The 25,039-nt window shown below is 41.1% G+C and overlaps 1 protein-coding gene across 1 annotated transcript; it reads left to right on the top strand.

The window, feature by feature from the left end:
- The first annotated feature begins 1,931 nt into the window (after window positions 1-1,931).
- LOC112631675 (lysozyme-like protein 1) lies at window positions 1,932-24,061 on the top strand. The gene is made up of 5 exons (XM_025397136.1): window positions 1,932-2,115; window positions 5,078-5,241; window positions 5,753-5,911; window positions 22,950-23,028; window positions 23,822-24,061. The coding sequence occupies exons 2-5, from the start codon at window positions 5,103-5,105 to the stop codon at window positions 23,889-23,891; spliced, it is 447 nt and encodes a 148-aa protein (XP_025252921.1). The 5' UTR covers window positions 1,932-2,115; window positions 5,078-5,102; the 3' UTR covers window positions 23,892-24,061.
- The last annotated feature ends 978 nt before the right edge of the window (window positions 24,062-25,039 follow it).

Below are 25,039 nucleotides of genomic sequence, written 5' to 3'. Positions count from 1 at the left end.
AATTTTATTTGAGATACAAGGTATGTATTCTTCTATACTTTATGCCTTGCTTTATTTGTGTTGTTATTTTTGTTGTTTTGCACATAGACAGTCTTATTTTAGTACCATTTGTTGAATGGAACATCATCTTTCCATTCAATTTAATTTGCATCTTTATAAAAAGTTAGTTGACTACATACGTGCAGCACTATTTCTAGGCTCTCTATTTTGTTTCACTGTTCTATGTGTCTATCTTTCCACCGATATCATTCTATCTTGAGTACTACAGCTTTATACTAAGTTCTAAATTCAAGTAATATGAGTCCTTTAATTTTGTTCTTCTTTTGAATAGTTTTGCCTATTCTAGTCCCTTTGCCTTTTCACATAAGTTTTAAGATCCTCTTATTGATCTTTTCTAAACAATTTTCTGGGACTTTAAATAGGATTCCATTAAATCTATAGATTAAATCTTAATAATATTGACTCAACAAATTCATGAATATGGTATATCTTTTTAATTTAATCAGGTCTTCTTTAATTTTTCATCTGTCTTATAGTTGTCAGCATACACATCCTGCACATATTTGGTTAGGTTTAAATTTAAGTACTTCATTTGTGTTTGTGTACTATTGTAAATGTTTTTTTATTTCAAATTCTTATTTTATATTCTGAGTATACAAGACTGTAAATGACTTTTGTATATTTACATTGTATCTGAAAACTTGCTAAACAAGCATTTTTGAAAAAGAAAAAGACAATCTACCTCTATTTTCTTACTGATTGTACAATCCCTATTTCAAAACATTTCGAAAAAGAGGTTTGAGCGAAAAATGTATACATTTTCTCCTATTATAGACAGTTCACAAGAAAAGGCCCACAAATGGCTTCTAAAGATAAACAGAAAAGACCCTCAAGAAGCTTGAAATAACAAAAGTTGAAATTAAACTCTGCTGAATTATGTTTCATCTCTAATATTGACAAATATTGAAACATTTGATAACACAGTGTGCTCTCTTCCTGATACAAGCCCATGTGAAAGGCAATTTGGCAAATATCTAGCAAAATTACAAAATTATACCCTTTGATCCAGCAAGATATTCTTGCAAAGGTACAAGTGACGTATGTACAAAATTACCGGCTGTAATATGTTTATAATAGAAGTATAAAATAAGTGTGCATCAATATGAAGTTGGCTATGTTATGTTGTATGTGCACAATGTAATACTACGTGAACTTAAAAATAGATTTCAACAAAACCTTTGCATTATTGGCAGATGGAACTTAAGAAAAATAATGATTAGTTAGGTGCAGCCAACAATAAACTTCTACTTAGATCTACATATTCCAATGAGAATTCATTTTAAACGTGTCACTAAATTTGAACATTGAAATAAATAGACTTTGAAAACAGCTCTTTATTGATTCACAAAGTGTTAAACCAAATTTTCCAAAAATAATAAAATCATGTTATTACCAAAATATTTTATTAATAATAATTTGACTATAGCAAAGAAATGTGCTGTTAATAAATTTTTAATGTTAATTTCACCTCTACATCATTAATTTTCAAATTTTAGTTTTGTGCATGTTGATAATTTATATAGCATATTAGTACAGAGGTACAGAAGTATGATTTATAATGTAATGTCCATCTAAAGAGGATACAAGCTTAACTTCCTTTATTAATGGAATTTGTGATAACGTTTGTAGACTGTTGCCTTAAAGAAGAATTGCCACTTGGATGGGAGGCCCTGGCCAAGTTGTGTAGTGAAGAGGTTTGTTGAGGGGAAAAGAGAAAAAACAAGAGGTATTAAGCCCCAGAACACAGTTATCACCTGCCTCAGAACACAAGCATGCAGGATGATATAGCTTTTAGTCCCAAGAAGTAGAATTCTAGCATCTCTAGGTGGTGAGAAACAAAGGATTAAGAATTTTTCTTTCTCTGACATTCTAAAGAATAGTTCTTGAGCTAGGAAAGGATTACTTGCACCTAGTGAGAATCAGACATGGCTTCAGGGGATACAGGACGCTCACCTGAGCTGCTAGTCACCGACTGAGTAAGTGGAGCCGTGTTTCTTCCGCAGACTCACCTGAGAAATCGGCCTCTGGGGCAGGCACCGGGAATCTGCCTTTTCAGTAAGACCTGAATTACTCTTATGAAGCCACCTGTCCCTGAGAACCAGCAATGGCAGGTTCTTGAAGGATGTGGAACATGACGCTTGGGGTTATAAATGCTGCGGGTTTTCTTTTGACTTGTTTGAGATCAGTAAAATTCTAAGGCAGGGGATGGAAACTAACTTTATTTGCATGCTCTGCATCTTTTTTTTTTTTTTTTTTTTTTTTAGACAGGGTCTCTCATTCTGCTGCTCAGGCTGGAGTGCAGTGTCACAATCATGGCTCATGATAGCCTCAACCTCCCAGCCTCAAGTGATCCTTCCACCTCAGCCTCCCAAGTAGCTAGGACCACAGGCGCAGACCACCATGCCTGGCTAATTTTTGTATATTTTGTAGAGACAGGGTCTACCTTTGTTGGCCAGGCTGGTCTCAAACTCCTGGTTTCAAGCAATCTGCCTGCCTCAGCCTCCCAAAGTGCTTGGATTACAGGTATCACCCACTGTGCCTGGCCTTAGCTCTGCATCTTTTTTTTTTTTTTTTTTTTTTTTTTTTTTGAGACGGAGTCTCACTCTGTCGCCCAGGCTGGAGTGCAGTGGCCGGATCTCAGCTCACTGCAAGCTCCGCCTCCCGGGTTCACGCCATTCTCCTGCCTCAGCCTCCCGAGTAGCTGGGACTACAGGCGCCCGCCACCTCACCTGGCTACTTTTTTGTATTTTATAGTAGAGATGGGGTTTCACCGTGTTAGCCAGGATGGTCTCGATCTCCCGACCTCGTGATCCGCCCGTCTCGGCCTCCCAAAGTGCTGGGATTACAGGCTTGAGCCACCGCGCCCGGCCAGCTCTGCATCTTAAACTTCGTTTGTCTGTCCCTCACAGCTTAACACCATGCTGTACACCACGGACTGGTATGCTTTCTCTGAAAAGGGCCAGATAATAATATGTTAAGTTTTGTGGTCTATGCAGCCTCTAACACAATTACTCAACTCTGCCACTGTAGTTGGAAATCAGCCACTAATGATATATTACCAAATGGGTGTAGCTATGTTTCAATCAAAGTTTACATACAAAAGTGGCCCTTGCTATTCACGTTTGTAATGTACATACCCCTCATGCAATGCAGTTCCTTACCTTATTGCTTAGTCACCTTAAAGCCCCGCTTGTTACTTGGTGCGGTGGCCTTGCTGATGACTACTTAGCCCTGTTTTGGGCCTAGCCTTTCAATCCAGCCCCAGGGAGAGAAACTAATGACTGGAGAAGTTTCCAGGCAAGTGCAGAAAATGACACGGGATGAACATATGTATGAACATCAAGTTCAGGATCCTGAGCAGGTGTCAGAAATTTCACTTCACCCCATCCCAGCAAGGCTGCTGTATTTGGGGAAGACATTATTTCAAGAGGGGAGGAGATTGTGGAAAATCAGTAGGCAGCAGGAGACAGCGCCCTTGATCCTACTCCCATTTCAGATGATTCCACGGGGGTCTCTTTATTGCCCCTCTGCTTCCCCAGGTGCTTTCCTCCTTTCGTGAGCCATTGTCATCCATCCCTGTTGCTCCCCAGTCAGGTGCCAGACTTTTAGGAGGCCCCCCAGAGCACTGGTGGTGAAGCCTAGCAAAGCAATGCATTTGCCATCTAAGATAAAACACTGGTACTTTGGGCTGAGCATGGTGGCTCACACGTTATCCCAGCACTTTGGGAGCCTGAGGTGGGCAGATCACAAGGTCAGGAGTTCGAGACCAGCCTGACCAACAATGTGAAACCTCATCTGTATTAAAAATACAAAAATTAGCCAGGTGAGGTGGCACACACCTGTAATCCCAGCTACTCAGGAGGCTGAGGCAGGAGAATCACTTGAACCTGGGAGGGAGAGTTTGCAGTGAGCCAAGATGGCACCACTGCACTCCAGCCTGGGTGACAGAGCAAGAGACTCCATCTCAAAAAAAAAAAAAAAAAAAAAAAAAGCACTGATACTTTGGAAGCAATACTCCCACATTTGGAACTGAATCAAGAAAGAAAATGAAAGAGTGGGTGCTTAATCTTCACCCTTCGATAAACCCCGAACAATAAATCTCAAAGTTTTCCACACAGACATCATCTCTGGGTGAAATGGGGTGTCTGTTTCTACACATCCAGTTGACCCTTGAACAAATGTAGGGGTTAGGGACGCCAACACCTGCTCAGTTGAAAATCTGCATGTAACTTTTTACTCCCCAGAAACTTAACGGCTCCATAGCCTACTGCTGACTGGAAGCCTTATTGATAACATAAACAGCCAATAAACACATATTTTGTATGTTCTATGTCTTCTATACTGGATTCTTACAATAAAGTAAGCTAGAGAAATGAAATGTTATTAAGAAAATCATAAGGAAGAGAAGATATATTCACTATTTGTAAATATTAACTATTTGTTAACAGTAAATATTTACTATTATATTATATTCACTATTTGTTAAGTGGAAGTGGATCATCATACAGGCCTTCACCCTGGTTGTCTTCACACTGAGCAGGCTGAGGCGGAGGAGGAGGAGGGGTTGGTCTTGCTGTCTCAGGGGTGGCAGAGGAAGAAGAAAATTCAGGTATAAATGGACCCACGCAGTTCAAACCTATGTTGTTCAAGGGTGAGCAGTCTAGGGAATGTTTCACCCTTGTATTCTATTCTTTATTCGTAGAATTAAAATAGAAATCCTGAAAATGCCCCCCTGTGATTTTCACCTGGATGTGTATTAAGAAGTGTTAATTTTTTTGCTTGCTTAACCCTGAGAACACAGCATTGACTTGAAAGTTACTGTATGGAAAAGCACTAAGGAAACAGCCTTCAGTCACATTCCTTCCCTGGACTGTAGAGTGGCCGGTTTTGCCTGATGGTGGCTCTGAATGACCAAAGTGACAGGCAGCATCTAGGCAGGGCTGTGCACAGTCACCGCCGCTGGATTTCAAAGTTCCCGAATGAAGATCGTCTGACTCGGTCTTCTGCTCATTGGCAGGTTCTGTCTCCAGCAGGCTCTGAGGATGAAGGCTGCGGGTATTCTGACCCTCATTGGCTGCCTGGTCACAGGCGCTGAGTCCAAAATCTACACGCGCTGCAAACTGGCAAAAATATTCTCGAGGGCTGGCCTGGACAACTACTGGGGCTTCAGCCTTGGAAACTGTGAGATTCTTTCTTTCCTCCTCTCTTTCTGTCTTGACCTCTGCCCTGAGATGTTGAAGGTCCTGGTCACACTCCCTGCTGTGTCTTCCCAGCTAACGATGCTGTGCCCTCACCGCACCCAGGGGCGGCTGCCGGCCTAACTGTGGCTCCCTGGGTCTCCTCTCCTTCCTCCCCGGCCCCTCATTTCCTCATTCCTGGAGTCCTGCCCTTACAACACCAGCCAGGGAAGGGGAAAATAACGCCACCTCTGCTGGCATTGTGGGGAGTGGGGGGACCTGACTTTTGCTCTAGGTTAGGCTCAGCCGCTGACTGGGTGTGCAGCTTCAGGTGTGCCATCCCAGCCCCCAATGTGCCCCCGGTGTGCCCCCTGGATGCATACCTGTCCTGCTCCACCCCAAGGAGTATTGGGAGGAAGCAGTCAGGTAACAGGGATAAGGAAACTCACCCTCAGACCAGGCTTAGAGCAAACAATGCACTTCCTTTGCTGGCATTTCTGGCTTTGCCCCTCCAGGGATCTGCATGGCGTATTACGAGAGCGGCTACAACACCACGGCCCAGAGGGTCCTGGATGACGGCAGCATCGACTATGGCATCTTCCAGATCAACAGCTTCACGTGGTGCAGACATGGAAAGCTGCAGGAGAACAACCACTGCCACGTCGCCTGCTCAGGTGAGGCTCTGACTTTCAGCGATGCCATCCTGGGGACCAGGCGAGAAAGCTGACAACAGGATCACCAACCACATTTTGCTTTAACTAAAATTTGGAATTCAAGCTTGCAAATAGGTCTGTTCCAGATTGGTAAATTATGCAACAGTTTCCAAGGTGACACTCAGGATCCTGCGGCTGACTTGTCCAAAGATGACTTATTCCTTGTAGGACAGTTTTATGAAGCCTTCCACTATAGCAGGGGGATGGGCAGATGACCTTACTGCCCTTTCATATTAGAGATATTTGATGTCTGCAGTAAGAAAAAGGAAGCTGCCTGCCGGCTGCTTTCCATAAGCAATTTGCTCAGAGGATGCCGTTTGTACTCCTTTGTGCAGAATAAGATGAATACACTTCACGTTTCTTTCTTCTCTTTTTTCTTTTCCTTTTTTTTTGACAATGTCTCACTCTGTTGCCTAGGCTGGAATGCAGTGATGTGATCACAGCCCATTGCAGTCTTGACCTCCAGGCCCCAAGCAATCCTCCCACCCCTGGGTAGCTAGAACTACAGGCACACACCCAGTTATTTTGTAATTTTTTTCGTATAGACAGAGTCTGGCTACGGAGTCTCGTTATGGGGTCCCACCTGGGCTGGTCTTGAACTCCTGGCCTAAGGAGATTCTCCTGCCTTGGCCTCTCAGAGTGCTAGAGTTATAGGTGTGGGCCACTATATTTAGCTAGCCACATGTCTTAGACATTAGAAATTAAACTAAAATTTACTTTCACGTCTTCTACTTTAGTCATTCCAGAAATACACATGAGCACAGCATTGAGGATAACAAAATACATCAGGCATGAATTCTGCTTTACCGAACTTTCATGTGACATGACAAGAAAAGAGAATATGTGCTTACATGAAGTTAAATCATGTAAGGAGCAGTGCACTGAGTGCCATGGGCTTCAGAGGAAAGCAATGGTATTAAGAAAACCATGGAGCTGGGCACGGTGGCTCATCCCTATAATCCCGGCACTTTGCGAGGCCGAGGCAAGTGGATGACCTGAGATCAGGAGTTCAAGACCAGCCTGACCAACATGGTGAAACCCCGTCTCTACTAAATAATACAGAAATTAGCCGGGCATGGTGGTGGGCGCCTGTAATCCCAGCTACTCAGGACGCTGAAGCAGGAGAATTGCTTGAACTCGGGAGGTGGAGGTTGCAGTGAGCCGAGATTGCGCCATTGCACTCCAGCCTGGGTGACAGAGCAAGACTCATTCTAAAAAAAAAAAAAAAAAGTAAAAGAAAAAAAGAAAATCATAGAAAATTCTGTAAACACAGTGATACTTGACCTGAGACTCAGAAGATAGGGAAGATTTGGGTAGAGATAGAGAAAAGTTATCCCAGGTCAGGGGAACAGCAAAAGCAAAGAGGTGCCTGGGGGAAGGTGTGGGGCATGAACGGAGAGTAGGGAGAGGCTTGTTTTTGTTTTTTCTGTAACAAAGTGACACGAAGAGGAATTCCAGGAAAGGCAGGTAGAGAGGCTAATGACCACCTGAGTGTGAAAAACCCAAGCTAAGAGGCTTTCACTGATTTCTGCCTGCAAGAGGAAACCAAGAGAGGTCAGTTAACTAAGCATTGCTTCAGCAACATCAGTCTGCAAGCAGGGTGTGGGATGGATTAAAGCAGACACCATTTAAGTGTCACTGCAGTTATTGAGCTAAGTGCCACAAAAAGACTGAATGATGGTCATGGTTGGTGACATGGAGAAGACTGATGCAAGAGATGCTGAACAGGAAGAGGGCAGAGCTCAGTCAAAGGCATCTTCTTTGTGTTCCCTCTAGAGTGTAAGTTCCTTGAGGGCAGAGAGTTCTGTTTCCTTTGCTGATGTATCCTCAATGCCTAGAATGGTGCCTGGCCATTGCAAGAGCTCAATAAATGTTTATTGAATAAAAGGAGAGAATGAGGAACAAGAGTGAAGTGAGAGAGTCATAAAATATTCTATTGCAAATTCTTTCAGAGCAGAAAATAAACTGTTTTAACTTCTCTTTGCCACATCCAGGAGTCCCCCACTTATTGAAGGGGGATACCTCCCAAGACCCTCAGTCGATGCTTGAAACTGCAGATAATACCTAACCCTGTATATACTATGATTTTTCCTGTACATAGATACCAATGACAAAGTGTAAGTTATAAATTAGGCACAGTAAGATGTTATCAACAATCAATAATAATGGGATAATTATAACAATACACTGTAATAAAAGTAGGTAAGCACCTTCTCTCTCACTCTCAAAATATGTTATATTAATAAAAATAACCAACCACTGCTGAGTGTAAATGAAAACTTGGAAACTGAAACTGCAGACAAGGGGGAGCTATTGTACAAGATAATCAGTATATGGGTTTGAATGTTTGAACGACTGAATAATATGTGAACTTACCTAGCATAGTGTCCCTACCCTAACATTGATAAAGAATGATCACTACCTCCTGAGATAGATCTCCCAATTGTTGGTCAGCCCTTAATTTAGAACATTCCTTGGTTAGGCCAAAATCTATCTTCTTCTAGCCTTCTATATCAATCCTAGTTTTTCCTTCTGGGTTTATTCAAAACAAGTTTGCTTTATGTTACACAAAAAAACTTATTAACTGTATGCAAATGATTTGTAAGTAACTCTCATCTCTGGTTTCTCATCTTCTGAGCTAAAACATTCAGTATATTCACTTTCCCATAGGCATGACTTTTGAACCCTACCCTGTCCCAGTCAATCTTATTAGCATTCCCTAAGAGCTCACCAATGGAGTCTTTCAGTTAAATATGAGGATTAAATGTGTGCATTTACCTCCCATGGTGGGCTGAGCCTCCAACTTCCAAACGTCCACTCTCTAATCTCTGAAATCTCTCACTCTGTTACCTTACAAGGCAAAAGGAACTTTGCAGATGTGAGGAAGGATCTGAGCTCAGGCAGGGGAGATTATCCCGGACAATGTGGGTGGAGCCAATCTAATCTCATGAGTCTTTAAAAGCAGAGAATCTTGCCCAGCTGTGGTCAGAGAGAGCTCCAATGACAGAAAAAGAAAGAGAGATTCAAAGTGTGAGAGGGACTCGACTCATCATTGCTGGCTGAGAAGATGGAGTAAGGGGCCATGAGTCAAGGGGTGTGAGTGGTCCCTAGAAGCTTGGAATGGCCCTCAGGTGACAACCTGCAAGCAACAGGATCTCAGTCTGACACCCACAAGGAACTGAACTCTGCCTCAAGTGAGCAAGGAAGTGGATCTTCCCACATAGTCTCCAGAAAGGAAAACAGACTTGTCAGCACCGTGACTTCAGCCCTGTGAATCCCCTGGCACTCTTCCAGCCATCAGTACTGTAGGGAAATTTTGCAGTGTTTAAGCCACTAAGTTTGTGGTAATTTTTTAGGGCAGCAGTAGAAACCCAATACCCCTCTCTTCCCTCTTGGTGTCCTACTAAATTAATACTAAAGTGATTCGAGAATCAATAAGATAAAAAGACAAATCCACATATACAAGATAAATGGAAGAGGAAACAATACTAAAACACTTAGAAGCTGGAAAGCAGGAGGCAAGTGGTGACTAACTTAGTGATTAAAGAAATCTGAATCCTAAACCAGCAGTGAGAAAGTTGAGAAGCAAACATGGAACCAATAACAACAACAACAACAGCAAACAGCTCTGAAATCAGCAGCATTAGCTACTTCTGGAAGTTAGAATGAAGACAGATTACAAACAGAAAGATACATTTAAAGTTCCCTTAAGGAGTAGTTAGAACATCCAGTCCATTCCTGAGGCATTCACCTACTGACTGCCCCTCACTCACCCTACCAGAATACTGGGACTTTTTCCTCTAGACAAGTAAAGTAGAAAACCTCTCAACTGAGAGACCTCAACAACCTTTGAGGGTGAGAGCTCCAGACCACAGACATGGGAGATTAAGTTATAGTTTCTATAGTTTCAACCACCTTCTCCACTCAGACCCCACAGTGATGGCAGCCAGGCCACACTCTCTAGATGAGAAGATTTTTCTTCTAGGGATCTGGCCAAATTGAAAGGAAATAACTAATGATTCTGAGTGAGACTCTCCAGTGAACAAAACTGGTCAAACCTCCCTGCAGTGAGATCCACAGTTGAAAATCCCTACCTCTGAGCAAAGGGCTCTGCCAGCTTTTAGTGCCCCTCTCTTAAATAGTTGCAGAGAGCCAAGGATCACCAGACTTCAGAGAAGTGGCAGTGATATGAAAAAAATGAGGCAAAAACCAAACACATAAAACTTTTTGAAAGCAGAGTTTATGCAAGGAAATGAAACTTCAAATTCAGAAAACTATCATTAATATCTTCAGATAGATAAGAGAGGATCCTTGGACAAAACAAAGCAAGATGCCTTTTTTGAAAAAAAAGAAAGAAAAGAAAAAGGAAACATTCAGAGAACCAAATAAAGAGCCTTTGGAAATTAACAATATGATAACAGAAATGGAAAACTCAATAAAGTAGTAAGAAGATAACATTGAAGAAATCTCTCTAAAAGCAGAATGAAAAAAAGAGGTTAGTGGGAAATAGGATAAATAAGAATGATAAAATAAATGGATATAAAAAATATGTTTTACTAGGAGAGAAGAGAAACAATAGATAGGACACAACCTTTAAAAAACATTTCTAGAACTAAAGAGCATGTGATTTCAATTTGTAAGGTTCATCACATGACCAGTAGAGCAGTCACCCCTTGCCTATAGTTTTGCTTTCCATAGTTTCAGTTACTCATGGTCAACTGTGACTCAAAAGTATTAAATGGAAAATTTCAAAAATAATTCATAATTTTTAAATTGCATACCATTCTGAATAGTGTGATGAAATCTTGCACCATTCTGCTTTGTCTCATACTAGATATAAATTATTTCTTTGTCCAGCATATCTGCACTGTACACACTACGTGCCCATTAGTTACTTAGTAGCTGTCTCAGTTATCTGGCTTTAAAAACATAGTATATATAGAATTTGGTACCACTCATCATTTCAGAAATCTGCTGGGAGTCTTGGAATGTATCCCCCTTGGATAAAGAGAAACTACTGTACAATAGATTATTGTACACTCACACTCAGGAATATCCTTATGCAATTTCAGAACGCTATAGAAAAACAGAATATGCAACAGACTTCCATTTGAAAAAAAGTTCCATACAAAAAAATCAAGCATCAGAGTGACATCAGACTTCTCAACCACAACACTGGAAGCTAGAAGAAAATGGAAAAAGTCTTCAAAATTCTGAGGGAAAACCATTTCCAATATAAAGTTCTGTGCTACCAAATGATCAATACATTTTCAGCATATAATGAGTACATTTTCAGAGAACCAAGTTGTTAAATTTTTTACCTCCTGTATCATAAAGAATCCTGGCTGGAAGACAGAACAAACACAAACTGAGTAATTGGAGGAGAATATTAATAAAGACTCACTTACAAAAATCTGATCAAATCATAGAAAAAATACAGCAATAATGAAGGAAGGGATTAGAATCACAGGCTATTATCACTCCCTTCTCCAATGAGGATTGGAAAAAGAACTATGACCATCACCGAGGTACAAAGGGTCTGCAGGGAGAGGACAACCTTCTAGGATCTGAGACCTTCTTTCAAGGGATGTGACTTGTGCTGAGTGACCTCACAGAAAGAAAGCTGGAAGATATTATATGTATATCCCAACCTCAGTATCCTTCCTCTGTCCCTTCCCTGCTGATGCCTACTCTTATTTAAACCCCTTCAGAAGTCAGAGGACATGGGAGACCATTGACGGCAACTGTGTGCATCAACCTCTCAGTGCACAGAGCAGGATAGAGAAGGGTAGAGAGTGGATCCGTCAGGGCAAAGATGACATATTCAGCTCATCTCCCATGTACCATCTCTCACAAAACTATAGGAAAACATGCTGCACCAAAAGGATAAACTAAAACAATAAAGAGGAAGACATGGTTCAGGAAACAAGGGACTCAATAAGAGAGAAAGGCAAGAGGAATGCCCAGCCTGATTGTGAAGGATGATCCCAGGATGAGCTTTTATTATAGATTTCTAGTTACACCTCAATCCTCATTACGGTCAGAGAATATGGTCTATATCAGCAGCCCCCAACGTTTTTGGCACCAGGGACCAGTTTGCAGAAGACAAATTTTCCATGAACCAGAGGGAGGAGGTTGGTTTCAGGATGATTCAAGCACATTACATTTATTGTCCGCTTTATTTCTATTATCATTACATTGTAATATATAAGAAATAACTATACAACTCACCATAATGTACAATCTTTGGGAGCCCTAAGCTTATTTTCCTGCAACTGGACAGTCCTATCTGGGGATGATGAAAGACAGTGGCAGATCATCAGGCATTAGGTTCTCATAAGGACCGTGCAACCTAGATCCCTCACATGCTCACTTCACAATAGGGTTCGCACACCTATGAGAATCTAATGCGACCACTGATCCAACAGGAGGTGAAGCTCAGGTGGTAATGCAACCAATGGTAAGTGGCTGTAAATACAGATGAAGCTTAGCTCACTTGCCTGCCACTCACCTCCTGCTGTGCAACTCGGTTCCTAACAGACAATGGACTGGTATCCATCTGTGGCTCGGGGGTTGGGGATCCCTGGTCTATATGGTTTCAAACCTCTAATACGTCTTTAAGCTTGTTTTACAGCACTGCAAATGTGTCTTATGGTGAATGTGCATTTGAAAAAAAATGTTTATTTTATATTTGGTGGGTAAATGTTCTATAAATGACTGTTATTTCCTTTCTGATTTTCTTACTTAGAACTTATTAGATAGGTCTTACTAGAACTATCCTATAGTGAGAGATACATATTGAAATTTGCAATTATCATTTTAGTTTTGTCTATTTCTCCTTTCAGTCTTGTCCATTTTTGAAGCTTTGTTATTAGGCACATATTCATTGAGGACTGTTATGTCTTCGTGGCAAATTGACCATTTTGTCACTGGAGTCCATGTTTCTCCTTAACTCTGGTACTATTTCTCATCCAGAAATCTACTTTATCTGATAGCAATATAGGCCACTCTCACTTTCTTTGGGGAAGTCTTTGCATAATATCTTTCTTTTCATCCTTTTACTTTTAACCCATCTGTGTCTTTATATTTAAAGTGAATTTCTTATAGATAGCATATAGTTATGTGTTGCTTTTATATCCATTCTGGTAATTACTGCTTTTCAGTAGGAGTGATTAAACCATAGGTCAGCAAATATTTGCTTAAAGGACCAAATGGTAAATATTTTAGGCTTTTCAGGCCGTATGGTTTTGATTGCAACTACTCAACCACGACAGAGTGTGAACACAGCCATAGAAAGTATGTAAATGAATGGGACTGGCTGTGTTCCATTAAGGCTTTATTTACAGAAACAGGAGGCTGGCCTGTGGGACATACTTTGTGGAACCTTGATTAGATCATTTACATTTACATTTACATTTAATGTGATTATTGATATGGTTAGTTTTAAATCCCATCTTGCCATTCTGTTTTCTGTTTATGGCATCTATTCTTGGTTCCATTTTTTCTGCCTTCTTTTGATTTTTCAAAAAACATTTTTTATTATTCTCTTTCATTTCCTCCATTGGTTTGTTAGCTATATCTCTATTTTGTTTTTAGTAGTTACTCTAGGGTTTCCAATAGGCATCATTATCTTATTACATTCTATCCTCAAATAACACACCACTTCATATAGAACATACGAGTTTCTTAACAGTATTCATTCCATCCTTTGTGCCATGCTGTCATGCATTTTTCTTCTATATTTATATACCTCACAATCCATTTATACTATCTTTGCTTTAAACAACTGTCTTTTAAATAAATTTTTAAATGATGAAAAAGATTCTATAATATTTATTATATATTTACTATTTCCAACACTCTTCATTCCTTTGGTGGATTTATTTGGGGAAGTAGTTAATTGATATCACTTTCTTTCAGCTGAAAGAACTTTCTTTAACTTCTTTTTGGTTTTGGTTTTGGTGTTTTTAGACTAGAGGTCTACTAGCAAGCATTCTCTCTGCTTTTGTTTGTCTGAAAATATCTCCATTTTATTTTGATTTTGAGTAACATTTACTTTACATATAAAATTCTGGGGTGACAGTTGTTCTCCTCTCAGGTTGTTGCTGTTTTGAGACAGGGTCTTGCTCTGTTGTCCAGGCTGGAGTGCAGTAGCATGATCACAGTTCACTGCAGCCTTGACTTTCTGGGCTCAAGCAATCCTCCCACCTTAGCCTCCTGAGTAGCTGGGACCACAGGAACATGCCACTATGCCTGGTTGATTTTTATTTTATTTTTTGTAGAGATGGGTGATATAGTTTGACTGTGTTCCCACCCAAATCTCATCTTGAATTGTAACTCCCATAATTCCCATGTGTTGTGGGAGGAACCCAGTGGGAGGTGATTGAATTATGGGGGTGGGTCTTTCCTGCACTGTTCTCTTGATAGTGAATGAGTCTCACAAGATCTGATGGTTTTAAAAACAGGTGTTCCCCTGCACAAGCTCTCTTTTTGCCTGCTGCCATCTATGTAAGACATGACTTGCTCCTCCTTGCCTACTGCCACAATTGTGAGGCCTCCCCAGCCATGTGGAACTGTAAGTCCATTAAACCTCTTTCTTTTGTAAATTGGCCAGTGTCAGGTATGTCTTTATCAGCAGCATGAAAATGGACTAATACACAGGGTCTCGCCATGTTTCCCAGGCTGGTCTCAGATTCCTGGGCTCATCCTCAGCCTCCCAAAGCACTGGGATTACAGCTGTGAGTCATCACGCTCAGCTTCAAATTGTTAAAGATATTCCATTGCCTTCTGGCTTGCCTTCCTTGTGTATGATGAGAAACCAATGATCTTCTTATCTTTGTCCCCTGTATGTAATATGTCTTTTTTCTCTAGGAATTTTTAAGATTTTCTCTCTATCACTCATTTTCAGCAATTTGATTATGTGTGATATTTGTGTTTATCTTACTTGGTATTCATTAACATTTTGTATCCCTGAGTTTATAATTTTCATTACATTTGAAAACATTTCAGTCATTCTTTCTTCTAATACTCTTCTTCAAGGATTCTAATGGCACATATGTTAGATTGCTGATGCTTTCCCATTTATCACCATGGCTCTTCATGTTTTTAGCCTTTTTCCCTCCTTGTGTTTTATTTTCAGTAGTTTCCGTTGTTATGTCTTCAAGTTCACTGTTACTTTTTTTTTTTTTAAATGCTAATCTATTAAGCTTCTTGATTGGATGTTTCTTTTCAGATACTGTGTTTTTCATTTGGTGTTAGGCAAACTTTCGTGTCTTTCATTTCATTTTATTCGTGTTTTTCTTGAAGTCTTCAATGTATGTAAACATGTTTATAAGAAGTGATTTAAATTTCTTATCTGCTATGGAATCAACTGTCATTTCTGGGTCTTGCCCTTGATTGATCTTTCTCCTAGTATGTGTCACATTTCCCTGCCTCTGCACAAGGACTTATTTTTTATTGAATACATACAGTGTATGTGTTGATGGCTGTTGTGAGTCTTCGAGTCTTGTCTTCTTAGTTTAAAATAATTTCAACAAGAGACACAGGAGATGTAGCATAGACTAATTTATTGAAAAAGAAAAAGAATATTTTGAAAGTTAGGTGCAGAATGGACAGTATATCATGAGAGAGACTTCAGGGCAGGCTGCTCATAAGGATGAGACAGCAAAGGCCAGTGCGAGGGATGCTCCCTTTATGGGAGTCTTCCATGATTATTCATAAACAGGTGGAAAGAGGTGTTGCTAGTAAGCCTGTTCTGGGCATACCTCTTGGTGCATTTGCGTAGCAGCTGTACATGGTTGTTCATATGTTGCATGTGTCATTAGCATCTTAAATCTCCACTCAGGAGTGTGTTTTTTATTATTATAATGAGCAAAGGGTCAGTCTGAGGACAGGTAAAGTCAAAATGCGCATGCTCCCTAGGGAAATTCCCTTCTGGAGACAGCTTTGTTTGAATGAGCTGGCCTACAGTGCGAACGCTGAGGCTTACCATGTTGACTGGACAATCACCACAGTTGCCATTCCCGAGGACATGGTTGCTTCCTTGCCTACCTATCCCACCTCATATGCAACATTGTTGAGTGTCTAGATTATACTGCCTTCTTTTAAGGAGTGTTGAATTTCTTTTGCCAACCAGTTAAGTTTACTCCGATCGGCTTAACCCTTTTAAGACTTGTTCTTAAACTTTGTTAGTGAAGTTCTGGAGTAGTCTTTACGGTAGGGCTAGTTTAGTCCCACTTCCAAGGCATGACTACGCATCCAGTGTCTCTTTTGAATGTGCTGAGGATTCAGCAAGGTCTGTTCCCTCGGCTAGTCAGAAATCAAATGTCTTCCAGTCCCGAGTGAGGTCTGTAATTGTCCCGCTCCCGGGGGTAGTTCTCTGCCTAGCCCTGTGGAATTTTACCTATGCATACCCAGTTTGGCCTTCAGTCAACGACTGGGTGGAATCCCTTTGCAGATTTCTGCTGCTCTTCTTCTGGGCAGCTCCTGCCTCCCAGGTATTCTTCACAAAATCTGAGCTGCCTTGGCGTCTGATGTCTGTCTCCTCCTCTGAGATGGTCATCCCCTGCCTGGTTCTACCTCCCTGGTCTGCAGAGCTCCTCTGGGCAGAAAGTCATGGCAATCACAGGGTTCACTGTGTTTTTCTCTCTCTCAAAGACCATGATCCTGCATTGCCAGTTGTCCAATGTCTGAAAACAATTTTTCATCTATTTTGTCTAGTTTTCTAGTTGTTTACAGTGGGAAGATAAATCTGTGACTCCATCATGGTCATGTTTGACTTTAAATGCAGATTACTAATTTAATATTGTTCAGTTTCATTCCAATTAAGGAAGTCTGGGGGAGGGGTCTATCTGCAAGACAGTCTTAGATTCTAAGAAATTAAAGTGTTGGACGGTTCACGGTCAGAGGTAAAAGGACACTCATATCTGTTTTCTTATCGTGAAGAGCATGGGATTTTCGGGGATAGCCTTAAAATAGAAAGCAAGATGTTGGTTTTATATACTAACCGCCCTCCATGGCAGGCCTCCCTTAGCCTCAGGCCAGAGAGGCTTTCATTAGAACAATGTCATTCTGTCCCACATATTACAGAAGTAGGCACATTTGTCATGGGAACCTGAAAAAAAGTGAGCATTAGGGTATGTTTACAAAGTACGTGACATTATATGCATATACAGTATAGATACACTTCATGCTCATTTTCTTCTTCTTTTTTTCTTTTAATAGAGACAAGGTCTCGCCATGTTGCCCAAGCTGGTCTCGAACTCCTGGGCTCAAGCAATCCTCCCGTCTTGACCTCCCAAAGTGTTGGGATTACAGGCGTGAACTGCTGCACCCAGCCCATGCCCATGTTCTGAAGCTAGACAATCTCCTCACTCTAATTCGAAATTGTATCCCTAAAATTCCTACTTACTTTCCCCAAACTATTTGGACAGAAAATTGATGCTATATTCGTATATACAAAGCACACATAAGCACACACATTCATATACCTACACATATACATACACACAGTATACAAAATGCCTGATGTGATGACAGTATTTTCCCCAACAGCACAGATGTCATTAAAATAAGAGCATTTGAGGAAAGAAAAGGTTACTGACTTTCTATCTAGTCTAGTGTACTTATATTAATCTTATTTCTCATCACCCTGGTATCTGAATTGGCCTTCGTCACCTCACGGGGGAAAGAGATGAACATCGAGGGCGTGGTGGCTGCTAGATTTCACTTGGGAGGCAGGTGGATGCTGAGGAGAGACAGAGATACTTTGAAGTAGAACTAACAAAACTGAAAATAGGACTGAAGCTCATTTTGTGTAGATTGTTGCTGTTTTCTGTTGGATGTGAAAGAATAAGCGATTCTTTGCTGTTCAACATAACCCTTTCTTTATTCATGTTTGACTGGACAGAATTGTCTATTTAAAGTAAATTGAGCAGAAACAATTATTGGCACGAGTCCTCCTTTAAAAAGGGCCATCTTAACTCATTTCTGCCCCTCTGCTGCCCTTCTGTGGCTATTTCTTGTAACGACACCTCAGTGCTCAGGGCTGGGGGTCGGGAGGGAGCTCTTGATTTCCCAGCCCCTACTTTCCCTAACGTATTTTCTTAAGCAAATTCAGTCAAGTCCAACTTTCAAAACATGCCAGTTGTGCAACAAAATGCTCTAACAAAACAGAAGGCTACAAACAGCTGTACTCGGTGTCCCCTTCCTGGTCCTGCATGGCCCGACCCTCCCAGAAATCCTTACGGGGCATTGCCACAAACTGCCCTGCCCCCAGCACAAAATGTGCTCTTTCTGTACATGCCTGGGATGACCTCCAATCCCAGAAATAATACAATGTGATCTGCTTCCTCCTCACTATGTATTATATAATCTGTGTCCCTCCAACCTCTAGAGACAGCCCCAAACCCACATCTCCCAGAAAATATGCTAGACCACTTCCAAATACAAACCACAGGGTCTCAGCATTTATCAAGCGTTTACGCACCCGAAATAAAGTGTCTCTAAGTAATCTGAACATGTATCAGGTACCAAATGCTTAAATTGGATAACCTCATAGATAATTACATGAAAAATTAATAAAGTATATTTTAATTATCAACTTTATTAACATGTAGTGTTTTATGAGCAAGAATCTTTGCTTAAGTGGCCTCTGTTGGAAGAAGAGATCAGAGGAACAGAATTTAAGCCCTCTATCAGAATACAGGCTCATTATCTGGGTGTGTGACCTCGGTTTATGGGGATCAAATGGTACCCACAGAAATGGTTCTTCAGAGGACTGATGGAGATTTTGCGTGAAGAGATTTAACATGTGCCTGACATACAGTAAGATTTCTATAAAGCATAAACTAGTAGTAATAGCTACTATTATCCGAAATATTTATATCTTGAGAAAATAGGCAAGAGACTTTTATAAGCTGATACAGCTTTCGTTTTCACTGTAGAACTGTAAACCAAATGCTAGCGAATTTGCATATGTTGTTTCAATTGCTATCTCTTACAGATGATATATTTTGTTAGTTTTTCTCCTGGTTAATAGAATTTTGTTTTAACTAAAAATTAAGTCACATTCAGAATAAATTTGCTTAAAAGAAATCTGTCACTACCTTTATATTCTAGTTAAGCTGAACTGAGAAAGCCACAAAATTAGCAACTGGGGAAATAGCATGCTCGAGGGAAAATTCCACTTTCAACAGAGTTAACAAAATAATCTGGTATTACAATGCTCTATTGAAATGCAACATTTTATGCTAATATTTTTTTAAATTGTTTTTTTCTGGTATCAAAAATAGTGCACTTCTACTGTAAACAAATTTTAGAAAATACGCAGCTAAGACTTAAGAGCATAGGTGATCTCACAGTTAAGAGCCAATCCTTTTTAAAGTATTAGTGAACTAACGACTATCTTTTTTTCCTAAACCAGTGCTGTCTAATAGAACTTTCCATGATGACGAAAATGTCTTCCATCTGTGCTGTCAAACATGAGAACCACTAGCCATGGGTGGTTATAAAGTATCTGAAATGTAGCTAGAACAAATAAGGAACTAAAGTTTTAATTATGTTTGATGTTAATTAATTAAAATGCATAGTTTTTAATTTTCCCAGCTTTAGTGAGGTATAATTGACAAATCAAAATAGTATGTATATAAAGTAAATAACATGATAATTTGATTTTTGTATACATTGTGAAATGATTATTACAATCAAGTTTAACAAATCCATCACCTCACATAGTTACCGCGTGTGTGTGTGTGTATGTGTGTGTATGTGTGTGTGTGTGTGTGAGAGACAGAAACACTCTGGCTTTGTCACCCAGCCTGGAGTGCAGTGATGCAATCTCAACTTTTGCCTCCCAGATTCAAGGAATTCTCCTGCCTCTGCCTCCTGAGTAGCTGAGAATACAGGTGTGCGCCACCACACCTGGCTAATTTTTGTATTTTAGTAGAGACGGGCTTCACCATACTGGCCAGGTTGGTCTCAAACTCCTGACCTCAAGTGAACCACCCTCCTCGGCCTCCCAAAGTGCTAGGGTTATAGACATGAGCCACCGTGCCTAGCTACTCTCAGCAAATTTCAAGTAAGCAGTACCGTATAATTAACTATGGTCACCATATTGTACATTAGATCCCCAAACCATCCTCACCTTATAACTGAAAGTTTGGACCCTTCCATCAGCATCTCCCCATTTTCCTCATCAGCCACTGCTCTACTCTCTGCTTTTATGAGTTCAACTTTCATAGATTTTGTGTATGAGTGAAATCATGTGGTATTTGTCTTTCTGGGTCTTCCTTCCTTCACTGAGCACGATGTCCTTCAGTTCATCCATACTGCTTCAAATGTCAGCATTTCCTTCTTTTCCATGACTGAATAATATTCCACTCTCTATAGAAACATATTTTTATCCATTCATCTGTCAACAAATATAATTTAAATGTAAATTGTCACATGTAAGTAATGCCTGCCATATTGGCATTGGCCAATACAGCTCTCAATGGATATATTTATGATATTGGGAACTTAACATTGCATTGGGAGCATTTCCCCCATGTTATAAAACATCCTGGGAAAACATGATTTAAACGGCTCTTTATTTTATTAAATGAAGGTATTATGAATAATTTGAATATCACTGATTGTGAGGCAATTAGATTTTTTCATTTTAACTCTTGTAAATAAAGCTATAGTAAACCACTTTGTAAAGAAATATTTATCTAGCATTATGACTGTTTCCTTAGGATAGATCTAGAGAGAGAAATTATTAGGTAAAAGGATAAAAACCTCTTTAAGGCTCTAAACACATGCCGCTATGTTGGTTTCCTGAGATGTTGAATTCATTATACTCCCACCAGCAAGCATCCAGAGAACCTGCCTCTCTGTGCCCTTGTCAATATCAAGCATTACCCAATTCTAAAAAAAAAAAACAAAACAAAAAAAACCAAAACAAACAAAAAAAAACTTTTGTGTAATTGACAAGCAGAAATGAGATCAAGTGGTTTGAGTATTTTTGTCCTTGGTTGGTGGTTGTGGTGGTCATGGAGATGGGCCTTCCAGAGGGAAGACATGCCGTCCCTGCTGCAGTTGTGTGATGAGCAGACAGTACCTGCCACCTGCTTCAGGATCGGCCTCAGGTGCAGGTTGTTCCCTTCCGGGGTGGCCCACGCCCAGTGACGTGTGAGGCAGAGGCATGCGGACCTGGCATGTGGGCCCGTCTTTGGCCACTCCGATGGGCAGTGCTCACTCGGGAGCTCATGGCTGGGTTGCCCGAGGAATTGCTGGGTCTGCATCACAAATGGACATCTCCGTCTGCCCATCCTGCTTCCCCCGCATCCCATTCCTTGCATAGGCGTGGATCCCTGAGGAATATCTAGCACCCCAAGCCCATCGCAGTATCTGTTGCTGGAGACCCAAATTGCAACAGAAATGATGGACTTTTTAAATTTATTTGCGTTTTTCTGTCATGTTTGTGTTGAGAAGGATTCTGAGGCCACTTTTCAGGCAAGCAGGAAAGAATGCAGATATCAAATAATACATTTCAATCAAAAGATGTGTTACATCTGAAGCAATAGAAAATGTAATAAATGGCCGGGCACAGTGCTGGCTGTAATGCCAGCACTTTGGGAGCCAAGGCAGGAGGATCACTTGAGCCCCAGAGTTCAAGACCAGCCTGGCCAACATAGTGAAACTTTCTCTCTATAAAAAATACAAATAATAAAAATGGCTGGGCATGGTGGCACATGCCTGTAGTCCCAGCTACTTGAGAGGCTGAGGTGGGAGGATCACTTAAGCTCAGGAGGTTGAGACTGCAGTGAGCTATAATCGTGCCACTGCACTCCAGCCTGAGTGACAGAGTGAGATCCTGTTTCAAAAAAAAAAGAAAAGCAATAAAGATAGAGATAGATGTGTTTGACTTAAAACTTTCTGCATGTGAAAAACACCCTAGGCCGGGTGCGGTGGCTCACACCTGTAATCCCAGCACTTTGGGAGGCCGAGATGGGTGGATCACTTGATGTCAGAGTTCGAGACCAGCCTGGCCAACATGGTGAAACCCCATCTCCAGTAAAAATACAAAAATTAGCCCAGCATGGTGGCACACACCTGTAATTCCAGCTACTGGGGAGTCTATGGCAGGAGAATTGCTTGAAGCCAGGAGGCGGAGGCTGCAGTGAGCCGAGACTGTGCCACTACACTCCAGCCTGGGTGACAGAATAAGACTCTGTCTCAAAAAAAAAACAAAAAACAAAAACCAAAAAATCCCTGGAAAAAAAATTTTTAAGGCACAAATTGAAATGATAATATACAAAAGTTTAATATTTACCTTTAAAGAGATCTTATATGTCAAACTAACCCAAATAGAGAAAACACTGTGCTATCCTGTCTTATGTGCCATTTTTTTTTTTTTTTTCTGAAGACAGAGTCTCACTCTGTTGCCCAGGCTGGAGTGCAGTGGTGTGAACATGACTCACTGCAGCTTCAACTTCCTGGGCTCAAGTGAGCCTCACACTTCAGACTCCCAAGTAGTTGGGACTAGAGGTGTGCACCATCACACCTGGCTAATTTTTTACTTTTTGTAGAGATGGGATCTTGCTATGTTACCCAGGCTGGACTCAAACTCCTGGCCTCAAGTGATCCTCCTACCTTGGCCTCCCAAAGTGCTGGGGTTGCAGGTCTCAGCCACCACATTTGACTTGCACATATTTCTTTAGGACATAAAAAACATTCTTGCATGGCATCTTCTCTAAACACATTTCTAGAAACCCTTCAGGATCGGGCTCTTCCTCTGAAACTTCAGGTAGCGCAAGATGAAAGTGGTCTTAAAACAACAAAAAAAGTTCTTTTTGAAGAAGTTTAACAAAAATGAGATTGTGGCTTTGCAGGCAAAATCATAGTTCTTCCAACCCTCTTGATCCAAAAAGACTGAGAAAAGTGAAGTAAAGTTGAGTTGAGGTCCCTCTCCAACAACAAAGTCTCGCCTAACCCTGATGTCTTCTGTCTTTTACAGCCTTGATCACTGATGACCTCACAGATGCAATTATCTGTGCCAGGAAAATTGTTAAAGAGACACAGGGAATGAACTATTGGTAAGAGTGTTTCCTTGGGAGACTTGGGCTGTCATGGGCAAAATCTAGTATGTGTATTTATCACAGTTATCGTGGAATTGACAAACTCACCTCCACAGGGTGGTCCAACCAATGGAATGAGACCTTGTATAAATTCTCCTCCATTGGTGTGCAGATGTGCAGTGAACATGGTAGTACAGAGAAGGGGAGAGGAGAGATGGGATTGGGTTAAGATACTTTGCAATTGCTTTTCATATGAACATATTCCAAACAATGGAGAAAGATATTTTCTAAAGTGACTTGGAAAGGGTCAGTTGAGTCAATTCAACAGAGGAAAAAAAAAAAAAGCTTGAGTTTGCTCTAGATTTGGATAAGATTTTGAAGGTTACAGCAACATTTTGCAGGGAAAGAGAATGAGCAGCAGCAAGAGGAAAGTGAGTCATGGTAACTCAGCAGAAAGTGTCCCCAGGACTGAGCCTGGGTCCTTGCATTGCCTGCTGCTGTGTCCTAGTGAACATTGCCAGCCGGTCACCCACTCAGAGAACCCGAATTTTCAGAGATGTGGGTATGTAATGAAATGACCGGTCCTTACAAAAGTCGATTGCTTGTTGCTGAAGCTAACAATGGCTAGGAGAAAACCAGGAGAGAAAAGTCTGAACAAGGCAAAATGACAGCACCCTTGAATCTCAGAAGCAAATGAAACCCAACTCAGGGTTCCGCTGGTGATTTTGGTTAATTTCTGTAGACTTTGAAACTAACACGATTTGGGTTGTCATGCTTCTTTTTGCTGCTCCTGCTTCCCTCTCATCCTCAGGCAAGGCTGGAAGAAACACTGTGAGGGCAGAGACCTGTCCGATTGGAAAAAAGGCTGTGAGGTTTCCTAAACTGGAACTGGACCCAGGATGCTTTGCAGCGATGCCCTAGGATTTGCAGTGAATGTCCAAATGCCTGTGTCATTTTGTCCCGTTTCCTCCCAATATTCCTTCTCAAACTTGGAGAGGGAAACTTAAGCTATACTTTTAAGAAAATAAATATTTCCATTTAAATGTCTTCACCCTGTCTCAGTTTCAATGATGTCATAATAGCATGGTGTTAAGACTTGAAAAATCACCTCCACAATGCTCTAGCCCTGGAAGAAACAAACTTCTTCATTGTAGGGAGTCCTGGTTTCTGTGGTCCTGAAACTGCTGCTCATTCAAAAATAAGACTCCCTCATCTTCAGGGCCATCCTCAGAAACAGGACACATGCAGAAGGGTGAGGTTAGGAGCTAGGAGCACCTGAAGAGCCAAATCCCCTTAAGAGTACCCCAGAAGGACCGTCTATGCATGCATACCCACAAGCCTAGACACCATTTATCTACCTACACGCACGCAAGAGACGTGGAGAGATAGGGCAACTGAGATTCACGGTTTGATGACTGAAATTCTCATAAAGGTTCTCAGCTGTATTTTCTGTATTTTGTATTCTGCATTTTCCAAGCTTTTCCTGATACATTTTGCTGTTAAAGAAAAACATCAGCAGGCACGGTGGCTCACATGTGTAATCCCAGCACTTTGGGAGGCCAAGGTGGGTGGATTACTTGAGGTCAGAAGTTTGTGACCAGCCTGTCCAACATGGAGAAACCCCGTCTCTACTGAAAATACAAAAATTAGTCGGGCATGGTGGTGCGCACTTGTAATGCCAGCTACTGGGGAGGCTGAGGTGGGAAGTGGAGGTTACAGTGAGCCAAGATCGTGCAGCTGCACTCCAGCCTGGGTGACAGAGCAAGACCCTGTCAAGAAAGGGAAGGGGAAGGGGACATTTTTTTTCCAGAGAAAAAAATAAGACCCCCACCCAAGCATGGTGACTCACACTTGTAATCCCAACAATTTGGGAAGCCAAGGTAGGAGGATTGCTTAAGGCCAGGAGTTCAAGGCAAGTCTGGGCAACATAGCAAGACCCTGTCTCTACAGCAATTTTTTTTTTTTTTAGTTGCAGCTTTTATGCCCAGATCCTGCTGGAAATTCTAATGGGTCCAAACAGATAAAATTG

The sequence above is a fragment of the Theropithecus gelada genome, chromosome 9 (assembly GCF_003255815.1).
Source record: "Theropithecus gelada isolate Dixy chromosome 9, Tgel_1.0, whole genome shotgun sequence".
Classification (NCBI taxonomy): Eukaryota; Metazoa; Chordata; class Mammalia; order Primates; family Cercopithecidae; genus Theropithecus; species Theropithecus gelada.
The sequence above is the reverse complement of the archived record's forward strand: the minus strand, read 5'-3'. Positions and strand labels throughout refer to the sequence as shown.

Bases quoted from the DNA above. Each gene is read 5' to 3' on its own strand.
- LOC112631675 (XM_025397136.1), top strand. From the start codon at position 5,103: ATGAAGGCTGCGGGTATTCTGACCCTCATTGGCTGCCTGGTCACAGGC. The intron at 5,242-5,752 runs GTGAGATTCTTT...TTGCCCCTCCAG, and splicing joins GGGCTTCAGCCTTGGAAACT to GGATCTGCATGGCGTATTAC. The intron at 23,029-23,821 runs GTAAGAGTGTTT...TCTCATCCTCAG, and splicing joins ACACAGGGAATGAACTATTG to GCAAGGCTGGAAGAAACACT.